This window comes from Papio anubis, chromosome 6, assembly GCF_008728515.1.
Source record: "Papio anubis isolate 15944 chromosome 6, Panubis1.0, whole genome shotgun sequence".
Taxonomy (NCBI): Eukaryota; Metazoa; Chordata; class Mammalia; order Primates; family Cercopithecidae; genus Papio; species Papio anubis.
The window spans coordinates 104,116,628-104,133,418 of record NC_044981.1 but is presented as its reverse complement, the minus strand read 5'-3'; the positions used below and the strand labels follow the sequence as shown (position 1 = coordinate 104,133,418).

Genomic DNA, 16,791 nt, shown 5'->3' with positions numbered 1-16,791 from the left:
TAGCTCCACATTGTAGATTAACCTGATTGTGAAATCTATGATTGTGGATGTACTATGCTCATTATAAGAAGGCATGGGAGTGATTTTCTAACAAATTTAAAATTATAAAACACTTATCAAGAGAATAGGGTATATTTTATCTCCATATTTATTCACAATTACCTAAGGAAGGAAGAAAACTGTCCAAAGCATTAAGCCCTTAAAATTAAATACAGTCCAAGAGAATAATGCTAATTAATTTTCTTTCTTTTCTTTTCTTTTCTTTTTTTGAGACAGTCTCACTCTGTCACCCAGGCTGGAGTGCAGTGGCACGATCTTGGCTCACTGCAACCTCTGCCACCTGAGTTCAAGCGATTCTCCTGCCTTAGCCTCCTGAGTAGCTGGGATTACAGGCACCCACCACCATGCCTGGCTATTTTTGTATTTTTAGTAGAGACGAGGTTTCACCATGTTAGCCAGGCTGGTCTCAAACTCCTGACCTCAGGTTATCCACCCACCTCAGCCTCCCAAAGTGCTGGTGTGAGCCACCGCACCTGCCCTGATTAATTTTCCATAGCTATAAAAAATATTAGTATAAGAAATGAAAAAAAGTATCAAGTTGATCATTCCAATGACTTTCAGATTACTGATAAGGATTCCAAGTCACGTATTTGATCTTTACCAGCAAATGGATTCCGTAGTATCTTGGCGGATGTTGCCAACACTTTTCTTACTGCTTTGTGAAGTTCTTTTCTTGCCTGCCAGGCAATACCTAAAATGATCATAAAATTAAGTAAAACCAAGAATGTATTCTTTTTTTTTTTTTTTTTTTTTTTTTGAGACAGAATATTGCTCTGTCGCCCAGGCTGGAGTTCGGTGGTGCGATATCCGCTCACTGCAGGCTCCGCCTCCCGGGTTCACCCCCTTCTCCTGCCTCAGCCTCCCGAATAGCTGGGACCACAAGCGCCCGCCACCATTCCTGGCTAATTTTTTTGTATTTTTAGTAGAGATGGGGTTTCACCATATTAGCCAGGATGGTCTCAATCTTCTGACCTCGTGATCCACCTGCCTTGGCCTCCCAAAGTGCTGGGATTACAGGCGTGAGCCACCACGCCCCGCCCAAGAATGTATTCTTAACACTATGCTCCAGTGTTTCAAAGAGAAATGTATAAACTCCAAATTTTTTCACAAAGAAAATACAAAATAGCATCGCTGTCTTTTTATTGTCACTATTGATGCAACTAAAACCATTATGGAAACACAGAGCTCTCAATTCCAAAATAAGATTGCTCTCCAAGTTAGGGAAAAGTAAAAACAAAAACACTAACTACAAAAACACTTACTAAAGCTAATGAAAATCTCCACATACAACATAGGTTTTGCAATATCCAGGAAAATGTCCTTCATGATGAGCTCACCTCAAACTGAAGTTTGGAGATACTTTACTAAAGAGATTAAGTCTTATTATACAGGTATATTATAAGCAACAACAATTATCTATGTAATTGAAATCGTAAACATACCATAAAAGCATTTTGAAATACAGAAAGTGATATAATAACTAATAGCAACAGAGCAGCGGGTGACAGACACAGGAAAGCAGTAGAGCCTGCCCCACTCGAGGAACATCATGTTAACTGGCACATTCTGGCTAACAGTGTATGAACAGGCAGCTGTGAGTCAAGTGTGTGACTCACCATGCTACCCATATGCTGAGGAAAATACACTCCTCTGCTGTAAAATTTCATGTTCACCATGCAACCATATGATCACTAATGAGGGCTTCCATGTATCCTAAATATTGAGAAGTGGAGTGTCCTAACTAGTAAAGACAGGTTTTCTAGCCTTGGTGACAGATAATTATAATGAGTTGGCATTCATATTGACGAATGTATCTCATGTGTTTGGTTTGCATGAATACATCCCTTAAATAAGGTAGAAATATCGCAGAGCTAAATGACAAAATCATGTTTTTTGTACTTGCCAAACTGAGAGCCAGCCTCTGTATTGACAGTTCCACCAAGGTGTGGAATTCCAGGTTCAGACTAAAAATGCCAGTTAGTCTTCACTTAGTTTTAGGAGAGTTGCAAACCTGGATTAAATGTGGAAGTCTAAACTTTGGTCCTTAATTAATTCTTTAGGAACTTGGTTTTCACAGGGTTTGGTGATTCTTAGAATTAGCTCAATCTGTACTACTAATACTGTGTTTTAAATAGACATATTTTTAAATTCAATGACTAGCTTCCATTTTTCACAAAGAGAGGCTTACTTCACAATAAACTTACCATGATTTTCTCCTTTATCTAAAGAAACTGTGTGCACATATATATATGACTTCATTTTTTCTCTTTCTACCACTTGAGTATCTAATGTCACAGCTTTCTTCAGGGCCAGAACTTCATATGTAAGAAATAGAGAACCTCTTAAAGAGAAAAGAAAAAATGCATCATAAATACACAATCAAAATGTAACACAAGAGCTACTCTTCTCTATTAAGTTTGTCATAGTAAACTTCTTTCTTTTTTATTGGGAAACATAACATGTATACAGTAACATGCATATAACATTTATACAGTCATGCACCATATACTGACTTTTTGTTCAAGGACAGACCTCACATATGATAGTGGTCTCATAAGATTATAACGGAGCTAAAAAAATTCGTATCTCCTAGTGACTGAGTAGCCAACGTAACACATTAATCACATGTGTGTGGTGATGCTGTGTAAACAAATCTACCGTGCTGCCTATCCTAGAAAAGTCTAGCACATACAATTATGTAGAGTACATAATACTTGATAATAATAAATGTTACTGATTTATGTATTTACTATAGTATACTTTTATTGCTATTTCAGTGTGTACTCCTTCTACTTAACTGTAAAATGCCTAAGGCAGGTCCTGCAGAAGGTATCCAGAAGAAAGTGTTATCACAGGAGATGACAGCTCCATGCGTGTCACTGCCCTGAAGACCTCGCAGTAGGACAAGATGCGGAGGCGGAGACAGTGATATGGATGACCCTGACCCTGTGTAGGCCTAGGCTAATGGGTTTGTGTTTTCATTTTTAATAAAAACATTTAAAAAGTTAAAAAATTGTTTTTGCTGGCACAGTAGCAAGGCCTGTAGTCTCAGCTATTCCGGAGGCTAAAGCAGGAGGATCCCTCGAGCCCAGAAGTTCAAGGCTGCAGCATGCTATGACTGTACCCACGAGTAGCTACTGCTCTCCAGCCTGGGCGACAGAGCGAGACCTCGTCTCAAAAAAAAAAATATATATATATATATATATATTTTTTTTTTTTTTTTTTTTTTTTTTTTTGTTTTCCCCAGGCTGTACTTCAGTTGCACGATCTTAGCTCACTGCAAGTTCCACCTCCTGGGTTCACGCCATTCTTTCACCTCAGCCTCCCAAGTAGCTGGGACTACAGGAGCCTGCCACCACGCCCGGCTAATTTTGTTTTTGTATTTTTAGTAGAGACGGGGTTTCACCGTGTTAGCCAGGTTGGTCTCAATCTCCTGATCTCGTGATCCGCCCACCTGGGCCTCCCATAGTGCTGAGATTACAGGCATGAGCCACTGCACCCGGCCTCAAAAAGATTTTTTTTTTTTTTTTGGAAGAGGGAGTCTTGTTCTGTTGCCCAGGCTGGAGTGCAGTGGTGCAGTCTTGCCTCACTGCAAGCTCCGCCTCCCGGATTCACGTCATTCTCCTGCCTCAGCCTCCCGAGTAGCTGGGACTACAGGCACCCACATCACGCCTGGCTAATTTTTGTATTTTTAGTACAGACAGGGTTTCATCTTGTTAGCCAGGATGGTCTCGATCTCCTGACCTCATGATCTGCCCGCCTTCCCCTCCCAAAGTGCTGGGATTACAGGCATGAGCCACCACACCAGGCCAAAAAGATTTTTCTAATAGACAAAAGTTTATAGAATAAGGACATAAAGAAAGAAAATATTTTTGTATAGCTATATGATGTGTTTGTGTTTTAAGCTAAGTGTAATTACAAAAGTCAAAAAGTTTTTCAAAAATTTAAGCTAATACAGTAAAAAAAAAAAAATAATACAGTAAGCTGAGGTTAATTATTAAAGCCAGGACTTTATTTATTTTTAGAGACAGGGTCTCAACTATGTTGCCCAGGTTGACCTCAAACTTCTGGGCTCATGTCATCCTCTTGCCTCAGCCTCCCAAACAGCTGGGACTACAGGCCCACAGCACTACATCCAGCTAGGTTAATTATTAAAGAAAAAAAATACTGTTTTATAATTAGTGTAGCTGGGTGCAGTGGTGCATGCCTGTAGTCCCAGCTAGTTAGAAGCCTGAGGCAGGAGGATCACTTGAGTCCAGGAGTTCAAGGCCAGCCTAGGCAAAACATAGTGAGACTCTGCCTTTAAAGAAAATACAAAATTCAGTGGCTCACGCCTATAATCCCAACACTCTGGGAGGCCAAGGTGGGCGGATCACCAGAGGTCAGGAATTCAAGACTGGCCTGGCCAACATGGCAAAACCAAGGCTCTACTAAAAATACAAAACTTAGCCAGGCGTGGTGGCAGGCGCCTGTAATCCCAGCTACTCAGAAGGCTGAGTCAGGAGAATCGCTTGAACCCAGGAGGCAGAGGCTGCAGTGAGACGAGATTACGCCGCTACACTCCAGCCTAGGTGACAGAGCAAGACTCCGTCTTAAAAAAAAAAAAAAAAAAAAAAAAAGTGTAATGTAGCCTAAGTACATAGTGTTGATAAAGTCTACAGTAGTGTACAGTAATGTCCTAAGCCCTCATGCTCACTCATCCAGAGCAACGCCCCGTCCTGTAAGCTCCACTCATGGTAAGTGCCCTATGTAAGTGTACCATTTTAAAATGTTATTTATTGTACCTTTTTTTGTTTGGATATGTTTAGGTACACAAATGCTTCCCATTGTATTATAATAGCCTATAGTATTCAGTACAGTCACATGCTGTACAGGTTTGGAGCCTAGGAGCAATAGGCTGTCCCACACAGCCTAGGTGTGGAGTAGGCTCTGCCATCCAGGTTTGTGCAAGTGCACTCTGTGATGATTGCACAACAATGAAATCACCTAACACATTACTCAGAATGTATCGCCATTATTGACACATGACTGTATATATACATATACATGTATATACACATTTCAGTTTACAAATAATAAATAGCTTCATAATCATATCCAGGCAAGAAACAGAATGTTAACAGCACCCCAGAAGCCCACAGTGTGCCCTCCCCGATACTGACCTGTTCTCATCTCTATATATGATTCTGATTTTTATTATAACAATGTGCTTTTCTTTCCAGTTTATATATGCATCCTTAAACAACAGAGCTTAGTTTTGCCTGTTTTTGAAATTCATATCAATGGAATCACACTACACGTATTCTTTTGCTCAGCCTTGTATTTATGTGAGTCATCCATGTTGTTGCACGTAAAATGTAGTTCCTGCACTTAGATTTTCGTATAGTATGCGATTATCCATTGCATGGATATACTACAACTTACTTATTCACTCTCCCATAGATGGGCACCGAGAACGTTTCTAGTTTGAGTCTATCACAACAATGCTGTTACATATCTTATACATCTGTACCGTGCATACATGTACGTGTACCTCTATCTATCTACACATACATATATCTAGAATTACATACCTTCTGATAGTATACATATTCAATTTTACTAGATAATGACAAACCGGTTTTGCGAAAAGATGAGCCAATGTGTATTCCCATCATGTACCTGAAGTGAATTTTAAATGTTGTTTGTTGTGTATCTCAAAATGAAGATTTCTTTTTTCCTAATCAGATTGACTTACACACTCCCTAAATCCTGACACAAACATTGCACTCTGGATTCAGAGTTTAGCAACATTGTTTTCCTACACCTTCTTCTGACCTTTGGTTTCTACCCTCAGGCAAACAGATAAAACAAAGTTCAGACACTGGTTTAGCACCAGAGGAACACAAAGAAGGCTCTTTAGAATCCTCTGCCCTCGGCCAAGGGCAGTGGCTCAGCCTGTAATCCCAGCACTTTGGGAGGCCAAGGCAGGCAGATCACCTGAGCCCAGGAGTTCAAGACTAGCCTGGGCAACATGGCGAGACCCTGTCTCTACTAAAAATACAAATAATAATAATAATAATAATACAGCCAGGTGTGGTGGTACACACCTGTGGTCCAGCTTGGGAGGCTGAGGTGGGAGGATCACCTGAACCCAGGGGGCAGAGGCTGCAGTGAGCCCAGATCATGCCACTGCACTCTAGCCTGGGTGACCAGAGTAAGACACTGTCTCAAAAAAAAAAAAAAAGAATCCTCTACTCTCTTCGGGATGTATCTGAACTTTTATCTTGTTTTCCATGAAAGACAAAATTCTTTACTATAAGAAAAAACTGTAATTAATTTTCACTATATTCCTGAACATAATTGTGAGCTAGACAAACTGCATTACAGAAAAGGTTATATATACATTTATGCTTTGCTCAGAATGAGTCAAAGGGAAAAATTATCTAAATATATTTTGCCGTACATTACAATGTCATAGAGAAATGTATGCATTTGGATAAAATGCCAAATATATCTCTTTTATCATTTCAGCATCTGAGAGTTAATTTTATATTTGTACTAGTAAAAAGTATTAACAAATACAGTACAACAGTATTACATATATATTCCTCCCCCTAAAGAAAAGTAGAAGAAGGAATATGAAAAATAACAATTTGCTGAAAGAGGGTCACTGCATTCATTACACGTGCTCCTGAGGGAGCATCAAATGGGAGATGTCCATCTGTTGGTTTTCTCAGTCAGCCTCAATTTCCTTTCACGCAAGCTTTATGGTGAGTTAAGGGATTTTCCAAAATACTTTTGACTATAGTCAATTTGCACCTTTTTCACCCACTTTAGAACCTAATACAAGACGTGACTCTAAGTGTGTCAAAACTAAGTGCGTGCCTGATATAGGTGCGTCAAAGTGCTTTTCTCACAGCAGCAGTGCCTGGCAGGCAGAGTTCCTAGTACACATTTGGCTCCAAGAGAAAGCACTCTTCAGAAGGTAAGGAAACCACATCATGACAACATTTAACTGGTGGGATCAGTGATTAAATCCACCAGTCTAATTCCAAAATCTATACCCTTTCAATACCTCATGCAACCTGTAAATCACTGCCATTGAGATTTCCAATAGAGTAAAATGAAGCCAATTAACATTCCACAGTTGACAACTTACCCTAAAATAAGTGATCCAGTAAACTTTATTATATTTCCTTCAAAAGAAAAAAAGTCAATGTGATGAATTTCATTTTTAAAAGTGTGAAAGGAAATAGGCAACAGTGTCTCTACCTATATCATATGTTATCAGATAAGAAGCTATTATTTTTATATTAATATAATCAGTTGCTATTAATAAATGGTCTCCTATCCTTAGACACAAACACACAAATCAACAAGCACTGAGTGCAAATATAATGTATACTGAAGACATTTCATACCTTCCCTTTCTCCACCCTCCTAGTCCCTGTTCCACTACTGACGCTGGTAGCACTACAATGTTTCCACCAAATGCAACATTCAGGCAGCTCGCTTCCCTTCTGACCCCTTTTAGTTAACAACCCATTAAAGAAAGAAATGGGAAGCATTGTCCCTATCACTACTAGAACTATATTGAAGGATTATATTGTCAAGTGAGGACATGAAAGAATGTTTTCTAAAGTAATTATGTTATAGTTGATGGTTAGGTATACATGTACATAGCCCCATTTAAAACAGAGATTAGACCAGGTGCAGTGGCTTACACCTGTAATCCCAACACTTTGGGAGGCCAAGGCGAGCAGATCACCTGAGGTCAGGAGTTTGAGACCAGCCTGGCCAACATGGTGAAATCCCATTTCTACTAAATATAAAAAAAAAAAAATTAGCCAGGCTTGGCGGCGCATGCCTGTTATCCCCGCTACTCGGGAGGCTGAGGCAGGAGAATCACTTGAACCACGGAGGCAGAGGTTGCAGTGAGCCGAGATTACACCACTGCACTCCAGCCTGGTCGACAGAGCAAGAATCCATCTTAAAATAAATAAATAAAATGAAATAGAGAGTATATTCTACAAGTTCATTTATAAATGTTTGTTTGGGTCTTGGAAAACTTTTTTAATATTAAAAAATTCCTATGGCAGACACTGCTAATTGCCTGTCCAATACACATGCCCTTTAATCCTTACAAATACACAACCTGATTACCACCTAAAAATATTCAAATTCCTAGACAACTCTGTAGCTAGGGCTAACTGTGCAACACAGTTGTAGCCAATAGGATATAGATGGAAGTCTATAGAGGTGGATCCCTCCCCACATAAAAAGACAAAGCCTCAAAATGGCTTTTGGCCCTCTGCTTCTTGATACCCAAGGATTCACCATCATGTGACCATGAGGACAATAAAGAGAATGGAGCAGGAAGACAAGAAGATTGCTAAACTGTAATTCCTGCCCTAACTGTCTCCACCTTGACTTATTATTATGTAAGAAGAATGAAAACCATATTACCTAAGCCACTGGACTCAAGCTTCTATAACATGCACTGAGCACAACCTTAACTGATATGGTACTCATGATGATTAGGTACTGAGGTTAGCCCACAAAACTCTTTATATATTTGTATATAATATTTACATATATAATATTTATATATATAAAGAAAATATATATAAATAAATATAAAGATTTTATGTATATATACAGAGTTTCACTCTGTTGCCCAGGCTGGAGCGCAATGACACAATCTCAGCTCACTGCAATCTCCACCTCCTGGGTTGAAGTGATTCTCCTGCCTCAGCTTCCTGAGGAGCTAGGATTACAGGCGCCCGCCACCACACCCAGCTAATTTTTGTATTTTTAGTAGTGACGGGGTTTCACCATGTTGGCCAGGCTGGTCTTGAACTCCTGACTTCAAGTGACCCACCCACCTCAGCCTCCCATAGTGCTGGGATTACAGGCATGAGTCACAGCACCTCACCCGGCCTTAACCTATAATTTAGTGCACATATTGAGACACTCCTTCGTTCAGAGCTTCAACTCATGCTGCCAAAAAGACATTTGTCCTCACTTCTCTTTTTGTATTTAAAACAGTATCAGAATTTTCTAGATGAAAATGATCTATCCTTAAAAACAGATTTCTCTTAAAGATCAAAAAGAAACTCCACGAGGAAAAGGAGTTTGTTTTATTCAATATTGTATTCTTAGGGCCTAGAATTGTACCTGGCACAATTAAATTGTACCTGGTCAATTAAATATTTTGTTTATTGTCAAATGAATAAAAGCTGTTCTAGGCCAATCTTCTCATTTTACACACAAAGGAAATAATGCTCAGAAAAGGTAAGTTATTTCACTCTTCCATTCAACAAAAACTATTTGATCACCTACTATATGCCATGCATAATAACTAACTAGGTTATAGTGGTAAACAAGATAAAATACTGCCTTCACAGAGTTTATAGTGGAAACTGTAAGATAATTAACTAAGTTCTACGCTGACCCTACGAAATGACAAGTAACAGATCCAACCTGGCCTAGGGTGTCAGAGAAAGCTTCCTAAATGAAGGCAAGGCTCCAAATGGAGTAGACTGGAGACACATCCCGAGCCCCCGGAAGGCAAGGATGACATCTTCCTTGCTCACCACTGTATTCCCAGAACCTAACATGGGTGCCTGGCACTTTGTTTTGCAAGAGCTTAATAAATATCTGCTGAATGAAAATGCAGTTATATTTAAGTTTACGATGATGAGTATGAAATTTGACAGGAGAAGTAGAAGAGGGAAAATAATTCTCAAGAAAAAGGAGTATGTATGGCTCTGGGTCTATAAAATTGGGGTGGACTATTAGTACAGAAACACATAAACCAATTTGAGATTTAATCATGGGTTCAAAAAGATTTTGTGGCCCACCTTAGAAACGGCCACAATTCTATCACTGTTCCTATAAGAAAAGAAGAGTTGTTTAAGCTGTACTCACTGATGTCTCTCCAGCGTGTGCCACTTTTCGGCGGGGAAGTAGAGGTTCCTACTCTTCTGCAACAGATGACACAATAAGCAGCCAGGGACATTCTGTGTAAGTAGAACAATCACAACAAATTTAATTTAGCATCTAAATCAAAACACTTGTTTTAACTACAAGAACATGTTACCATCACAGTGGATGACCCACAGAGTTAAATCTTTCAAGACTACGAAGAAAACTTTCCAATTAAAAAAAATTTCTCCCTTAAAAACTTAAAAGGGACTTATTAGAATAATATTTTGTTAGTATTTTCATTATTCTTCCTCACACTGTGTCCAATTGTGCATAATTTTCACAATTGGAAAGATGATCTAAATATGATACAATCATTTCCAGAACACAAGAATTAACAGGTAACAAGAATAGACATATTATTAATCAGAATACCAACATAGGCATGAAAAGAATTTAATGTCTTTGAAAATATATATATGTATTTATCTCTGATGACTGAGGCCCTAAAGAAATGAGAAGCTCTACGTGGACGGTACACTTAGAATCCATAGAAGCATTTAGCTTTTCTCTAGTTCTTTCAGGATAGTACCCATGTTGTTTAAAATTTTTGAAATTTGTTAATTGTTGGCATTCTATCAAAGGAGAGCTGTCACTCAACTAATTCATCAACTGAGTAAAGATGATCTAAATATGATGCAATCATTCCCAGAACACAACTCATTATTCTAGACCCATATCAGATTGTCTTTGGATAGCGAGGTTTTTTTTCTTTTTCTTTTTGCTATAAGGGAAAGGAAGGAAGGTACCTCTCTCTTTTGTTTTGTTTTCTATTTCTGCTTTTTATTATTTTCTTCTTTCTTTCTTTGGGTGCAACTGTCCTTTTCCTAACTTCTTCAATAACGCCTAAGATGAGCATTTCTTGTTCCTTCATAAATGCATTTAAGACTATAAATTATTATAACCCCAGCACATTGGGAGGCTGAGGTGAGTAGATCACTTGAGGTCAGGAGTTCAAGACCAGCCTGGCCAACATGGTGAAACTCTGACTCTACCAAAAAGAATTAGCCAGGTGTGGTGGCACACTCCTGTAGTCCCAGCTACTTGGGAGGCTGAGGTGGGAGAATTGCTTGAACCTGGGAGGCGGAGGTTGCAGTGAGCTGAGATTGTGCCACTGTTGTCTCCAGCGACAAAAAGACTGTAAATTATCCCTCTGAAATTCCACTGTAATTTTTCTCTAATCTGTGAACTGTTTTAGAGTGTGGCTTTTAGTTTCCAAATATATAAAATTTTTTAAGATCTTTTTTTTATTTTTTGAAACAGGGTCTGGCTCTGTTGCCCAGGCTGGAGTGCAATGGTGCAATCACCACTCACTGCAACCTCTGCCTCCCAGGCTCAAGCAAGCCTCCCACCTCAGCCTACCGAGCAGCTGGGACTACAGGTGCCCACCACCACACCCAACTAATTTTTTGTATTTTTTGTAGAGACAGGATTTCACCATGTTGCCCAGGCTGGTCTTGAACTCCTGACCTCAAGTGATCCACGCACCTCAGCCTCCCAAAGTGCTGGAATTACAGGCAAAGATTATCTTACTGTGCTATGTGATATAGATTCTTTAAAATTGTGAAGACTTGCTTTGTTACCTCTTCCAGTCAATATTTATAAATATATCATATAAACTTATTCTTTGTTGTGAGCAGAATATATCCATTATACTAGGCTTGTTAATTTTGTTGTTTCTATAGTCTTGCTAATTTTTTTTCACAGCTCCAAATGGCCATTGAATAGCCTTGCCAATTTTTGTCTGCATGATCTACCAGTATGAGAGGGGTTTTTTAAAGTTTCATACTGATTTGTGCACTTGTCGATTTACCCCTTTTGTTGTCCTTTTTTTATTTATTACTCATTAAGCAAATACTTATCTGAGTTCCTATGAACGAAGAACTGTTCTAGATGCTAGCAATTTAACAATGAAAAAGAAAAATTTGCCCTTGCTTTCATGGATCTTACTCTCTAGCGCAGAACACCCCAATTAGTGTGGCAAACAAATACTACCCTTTTTGGGGGGCCATAATGTGAAAAGATATGCCTAGGTGCACACAAATTCACGATTATTAGGAACTTAGTACTTTGTTCCTTTTGTCATCACATACTATCTTCCTTTATCCCTATTAACATTTACTGCTTTAAGTTCCTTGCCAGTTTTCTCCAAAGTATTTAACTATCTTAACTTTTTCCATCATGGTTATAATCTATTGGTATCATTTATAATTTCAAAACCTCTCTTTTAATAGATGAATTTAATCCATTTACATTTATCGCATGTTGGATAGATCAGGATTTTTTTTTATTACTCTTTAATTGCTTAAAGTTATACCATTTATTTCTATTCCTTTAGTAAATAGCTACATTTTAAAAGTGCTATATACAGTATGAATTTAAACAATACAATTATCCTCCCAAATGAGACTATTAAAATACTTTAAATCCAATCCTCTCCTATCTTAGGTATTTTTGTCTAGTATTTTAATTCCATTTTATTTTTAAACATCCCAAAAGAAGTCATTTTTAAAAGCAGTCAACCTAAATATTTACCGACATCTTGTGAATTTCCTTCCTTACTTTTGTTTCTTGCGTTCACAACTTCCCTCTAGGTTCAAATCAGTCTGATGAAGGTATATCCTTTGACAGTTCTTTCATGAAGGCATATATGTAGTTAGCACTCTCACTCTCAGCATGTCTAAAAATGCTCTATTTTAGATACACTAAAAAACAGTTGTGTTTGGGCCAGGCGTGATGATTCATGCCTGTAATCCCAGCACTTAGAGGTCAAGGTGGGCAGATTGCTTGAGCCCAGGAGCTCTAGGCCAGTCCAGGGGTTCAAGATCAGTGAGACCTCATCTCTCCAAAAAAATTTTAAAAATTAGCTGGGCCAGTTGGCATGTGCCTGTATTCCCAGCTACTCGGGAGGCTGAGGCAGAGGAATCGCTTGAGCCTGGGAGACAGAGGTTTCAGTGAGCCATGATCACGCACTACACTCTAGCCTGGGAGACAGAGTAAGATTCTGTCTCAGAAAAAATAATAATAACAGTAATAGCTGGGTTTGGAATTCAGGGTTTAGAATTCAGAATAACAGTAGGTTTCCTTCGGTACATTAATGATATTTTCACTGATATTTCTTGTTGCTCAGGAGAAATCTAAGTCTAATTGTTGTTTCTTTGTAGGCAAAACAGTAGCAAAGAAGTTTAAGAAAGTGCTCTGTAGGACCACACCGCCTGGTTTCAAATCCAACTCCACAAACGACTTGTATTAGTCTTTTTTTTTTAAGAATGCTTTGACATCTTAGGACCTTAAGGACCCAGGGAGTGACTGCCTCTCTCTGGGTCTGGGATAGCTAACTGCTAGAGGTAGCAAACAACTTGCCTGTGAGCATGCCTCTCATACGCAAACCAACCAATCCCAGCTGCACACCCCCAAACATCACACACAGCCAATGCTTCCCTTACTCTAAATCTCCTCGGAGCCAGATACTAGACAACTAGAGACCACCTCTCTGGTCTGCCAAAATTATTCGAACTATCCAATCCTAAATGTGCTCAGCTCATCTACCCTGTCTCGCTCATTCCTTCCCACAAAAAAACACAATAAAAGCAAGCTCTGGCCCATGCTTTCACATTGTTCCTTATGCCTCTTGAATGACCCTGGTACTTCCCCATGTGGCCTTGCATGGTGTGGTATGCCCATTCTTCCTTGGGAACTGTACATAATAAACTCTTCTTTCAAGGTAGTTGTCTCTGTGTCTGTCTTCTTACCATACCTGATTAAAACAAAATCCACGTACATTTGAAAGCACTACACATATGATAATGGGCTAGTTAATTAACCTCTCTGTGTCTCACTTTCCTCATCTATAAAATGGTGGTAATAAGGGAACTACTGTAAAGGGTTGTTACAAATATCACATAAGTTAATATATGTAAAACACACACAATAGTGCCTATTCCAAATTAAGTGTTCAATAAATATTACTTATCATTAGTATCAATATTATGTTCCATCTGGCAGTTTTAAGATCTTTGTTTTTGATGTTCTTACAATTCTCTACTTTATGTCTGGGTATGGGTTTGTTTTTATATACCCCACTCAAGATTTGGTATGCGCCTTCGATCTTAGAACTCACATTTTTCTTCAATTCTGCAATATTCTTAATAATTATCACTTTGACCTCCATTCAACTTTTACTTTCTGGTACTCCTATTAGATGTATGCTAGATTTTTAAAGTCTAACCTTCAAATCTCAACTTCTTCCATTTTTTTCTGTCTCTCTGACATGCACTATGGATTATTTCCCCAAATCTACCTTCCAATTCATCATCTTCTGTTTAGTTGTGTTTAGACTATCATTTGATCCATCCACTGAGTATTTCAAAAATTTTTATTTCTAAAACTTCCAGGTGACTCACTTTTATACCTGCCTGCTTTTTTTACACAGTTTTTGTCTTAAATGCAGATTTTTTTTTTAATGACCACAAATTATTCCTTTTCCTATAACCATGATCTTTGGTAGTTCCCTCCCACGGTGACTTTAGATTGATCTTATGAGTAATTTTGGCCATAGGACAACAGAAGCATGATGCAAGCTGAGACTTGGGAAGCACGTGCACCTCGAAGCTTCTGTCTTGTTGCTCTTGAGAACCCTGTGACCAACACCATGTAAAGATGCCTAGGTTAGTCTGCTAGATCACAAGAGAAATGTCCAATATCCCCATTAATGAAGCCAACAAGTACCAACTGACAGCCAGCACCAGCCGCCAAGCATGTGAAGCCACATCGAACTAGCCAGCCCCTAGCTGACGGTACAAATCCATATTCAGCCCTTAGCGTGCAAGCAATAATAAATGTCTGTTTTAGCCAGTAGCCTTTAGGATGGTTTATAATGCCTCAAAAAGCTGACATGTAATTTCTAAACTTTACACGAGATATATGAGGTTGCTGCCAGTATAACTTGGTATACTGTTTCACAGTAAATTTTACTTTTTTATAAGCAGAGGGAATAGAGGAATACACTATAAAATAACGATAAAAAGTATACCATAGGGCCAAGTGTGGTGGCTCATGCCTATAATCCCAGTGATTTGGGAGGCCAAGATGGGATGATTGCTTGAGACCACAATCAACTGACTATATCTGTGGCACATGCCTGTAATCCCAGCTACTCAGAAGCCTGAGGCAGGAGGGCTGCTTGAGCTCAGGAGCTCAACACCAGCCTAGGCAACATAGTGAGACCCACATCTCAAAAAAACAACAAAAAAACCCTAATGGAATATGTAAGTATGGACCTATTCCACTCCATCAATCTATTTATCTATCCTTATATAAACACTGCACTGTTTAGATTACTGTAGGTTTTTTGTTGTTGTTGTTACTGTGTTTGTTTTGTTCTTGTTTTTGACAGTCTCACTATGTTGCCCAGGCTGGATGGAGTGCAGTGGCCCGATCTCAGCTCACTGAAACCTCCGCCTCCCAGGTTCAAGCAATTCTCCTGACAGCCTCCCAAGTAGCTGGGATTACAGGCACCCACCACCACACTCGACTAATTTTTGTATTTTGGGTAGAGACAGGGTTTCACCACGTTGGCCAGGCTGGTCTTAAACTCCTAACTTCGTGATTTACCCACCTTGGCCTCCCAAAGTGCTGGGATTACAGGTGTGAGCCACCGTGCCCTACAGATTACTACAGATTACTGTAGTTTTTAAAGTAAGTCTTGAAACTAGCAGTATAAATATTCCAGCTGTGTCCTTCCTTTTCAAGATGAACTATTCTAGGTCCTTGGTACTTCCACATAATTTTAGAGTCTGCTTGTCAATTTCTATTTAAAAGCACCTTTAAGATTATGGGGCCAGGCGCAGTGACTCATGCCTGTAATCCCAGCACTTTGGGAGGCCGAACGAGGTCAGGAGATTGAGATCATCCTGGCTAACACGGTGAAACGCCATCTCTACTAAAAATACAAAAAAATTAGCCAGGAGTGGTGGCGGGCACCTGTAGTCCCAGCTACTTGGGAGGCTAAGGCAGGAGAATGGCCGAAACCAGGAGGCGGAGCTTGCAGTGAGCCAAGATTGCGCCTGCACTCCAGCCTGGGCAACAGAACAAGACTCCATCTCAAAAAAAAAAAAAAAAAAAAAAGATTACGATGGTGATTACATAAAATCTGAAACACTGATGTTAAGTAGAGAACGGGGAGAAATTTTTAGACTAAGAAAGACACAGAAAGTAAAAGGGAAGAGACTATAACTTAAAAATAAAACAAATATTTGAAAATTCCATTAAGTTTAACAACATGGAGGTCACTGGGATCTTCATATCAGCAGTTTCATTGCCCTGGTAGAAAAAGCCAGAGTGAAACTTCATTTCATGCTTTCATTCTGATTTATAAAACCTGAATTGTAGCTGGGTACACAGATAAGAAAAAAGACTACATCACCTTTCTTTCTTTCTAGTTAACGATGGGCACTTACTAAGAAATGGCTAATGAAATATGAGTGGATGTGTCGTGCAATTTCTGAAAAGTGTCCTTAAAAAGAAGGGTATGCGTCTTTCTTCCTCCTTCCCTCCTCCCTCTTGCTAGAATGAGCAACTGACAGTTTGAATTAAAGCAGTCATCTTACCATGAAGCATCTTATTAAGGACGGTAGAGCAGTCAGATAGAAGAATCCAAGTCCCTGATGATTACAGAGCTGCTGCCATAAAAGCATGGCTGCCTACCTATGCAATTACATACATATTTAAGCCAGTATTATCTTGTTTTCTGTGTAGTACAGC

The 16,791-nt window shown here is 39.1% G+C and overlaps 1 protein-coding gene across 5 annotated transcripts in view; it reads right to left on the bottom strand.

Annotated features, from left to right (window-relative positions):
• Positions 1-16,791, bottom strand: part of SERAC1 (serine active site containing 1) — a 59,234-nt gene that overhangs the window by 39,391 nt on the left and 3,052 nt on the right. For 2 of the 5 annotated variants that reach the window (XR_001902018.1, XM_003897993.4), the window contains exons 2-5: positions 9,973-10,064; positions 7,202-7,238; positions 2,265-2,401; positions 662-751 (exon numbers count right to left, since the gene is read on the bottom strand). Coding sequence is in view for 4 of the 5 variants with exons in the window: in XM_003897993.4 (XP_003898042.1) it covers positions 662-751; positions 2,265-2,401; positions 7,202-7,238; positions 9,973-10,063 (355 nt within the window). In the remaining variant the exon portion in view is untranslated. Of the gene's footprint in view, positions 1-661; positions 752-2,264; positions 2,402-7,201; positions 7,239-9,972; positions 10,065-12,564; positions 12,822-16,791 lie in introns of those variants that run through there. The other 3 variants (XM_021937706.2, XM_021937707.2, XM_009205805.3) reach the window with 3 other exon arrangements.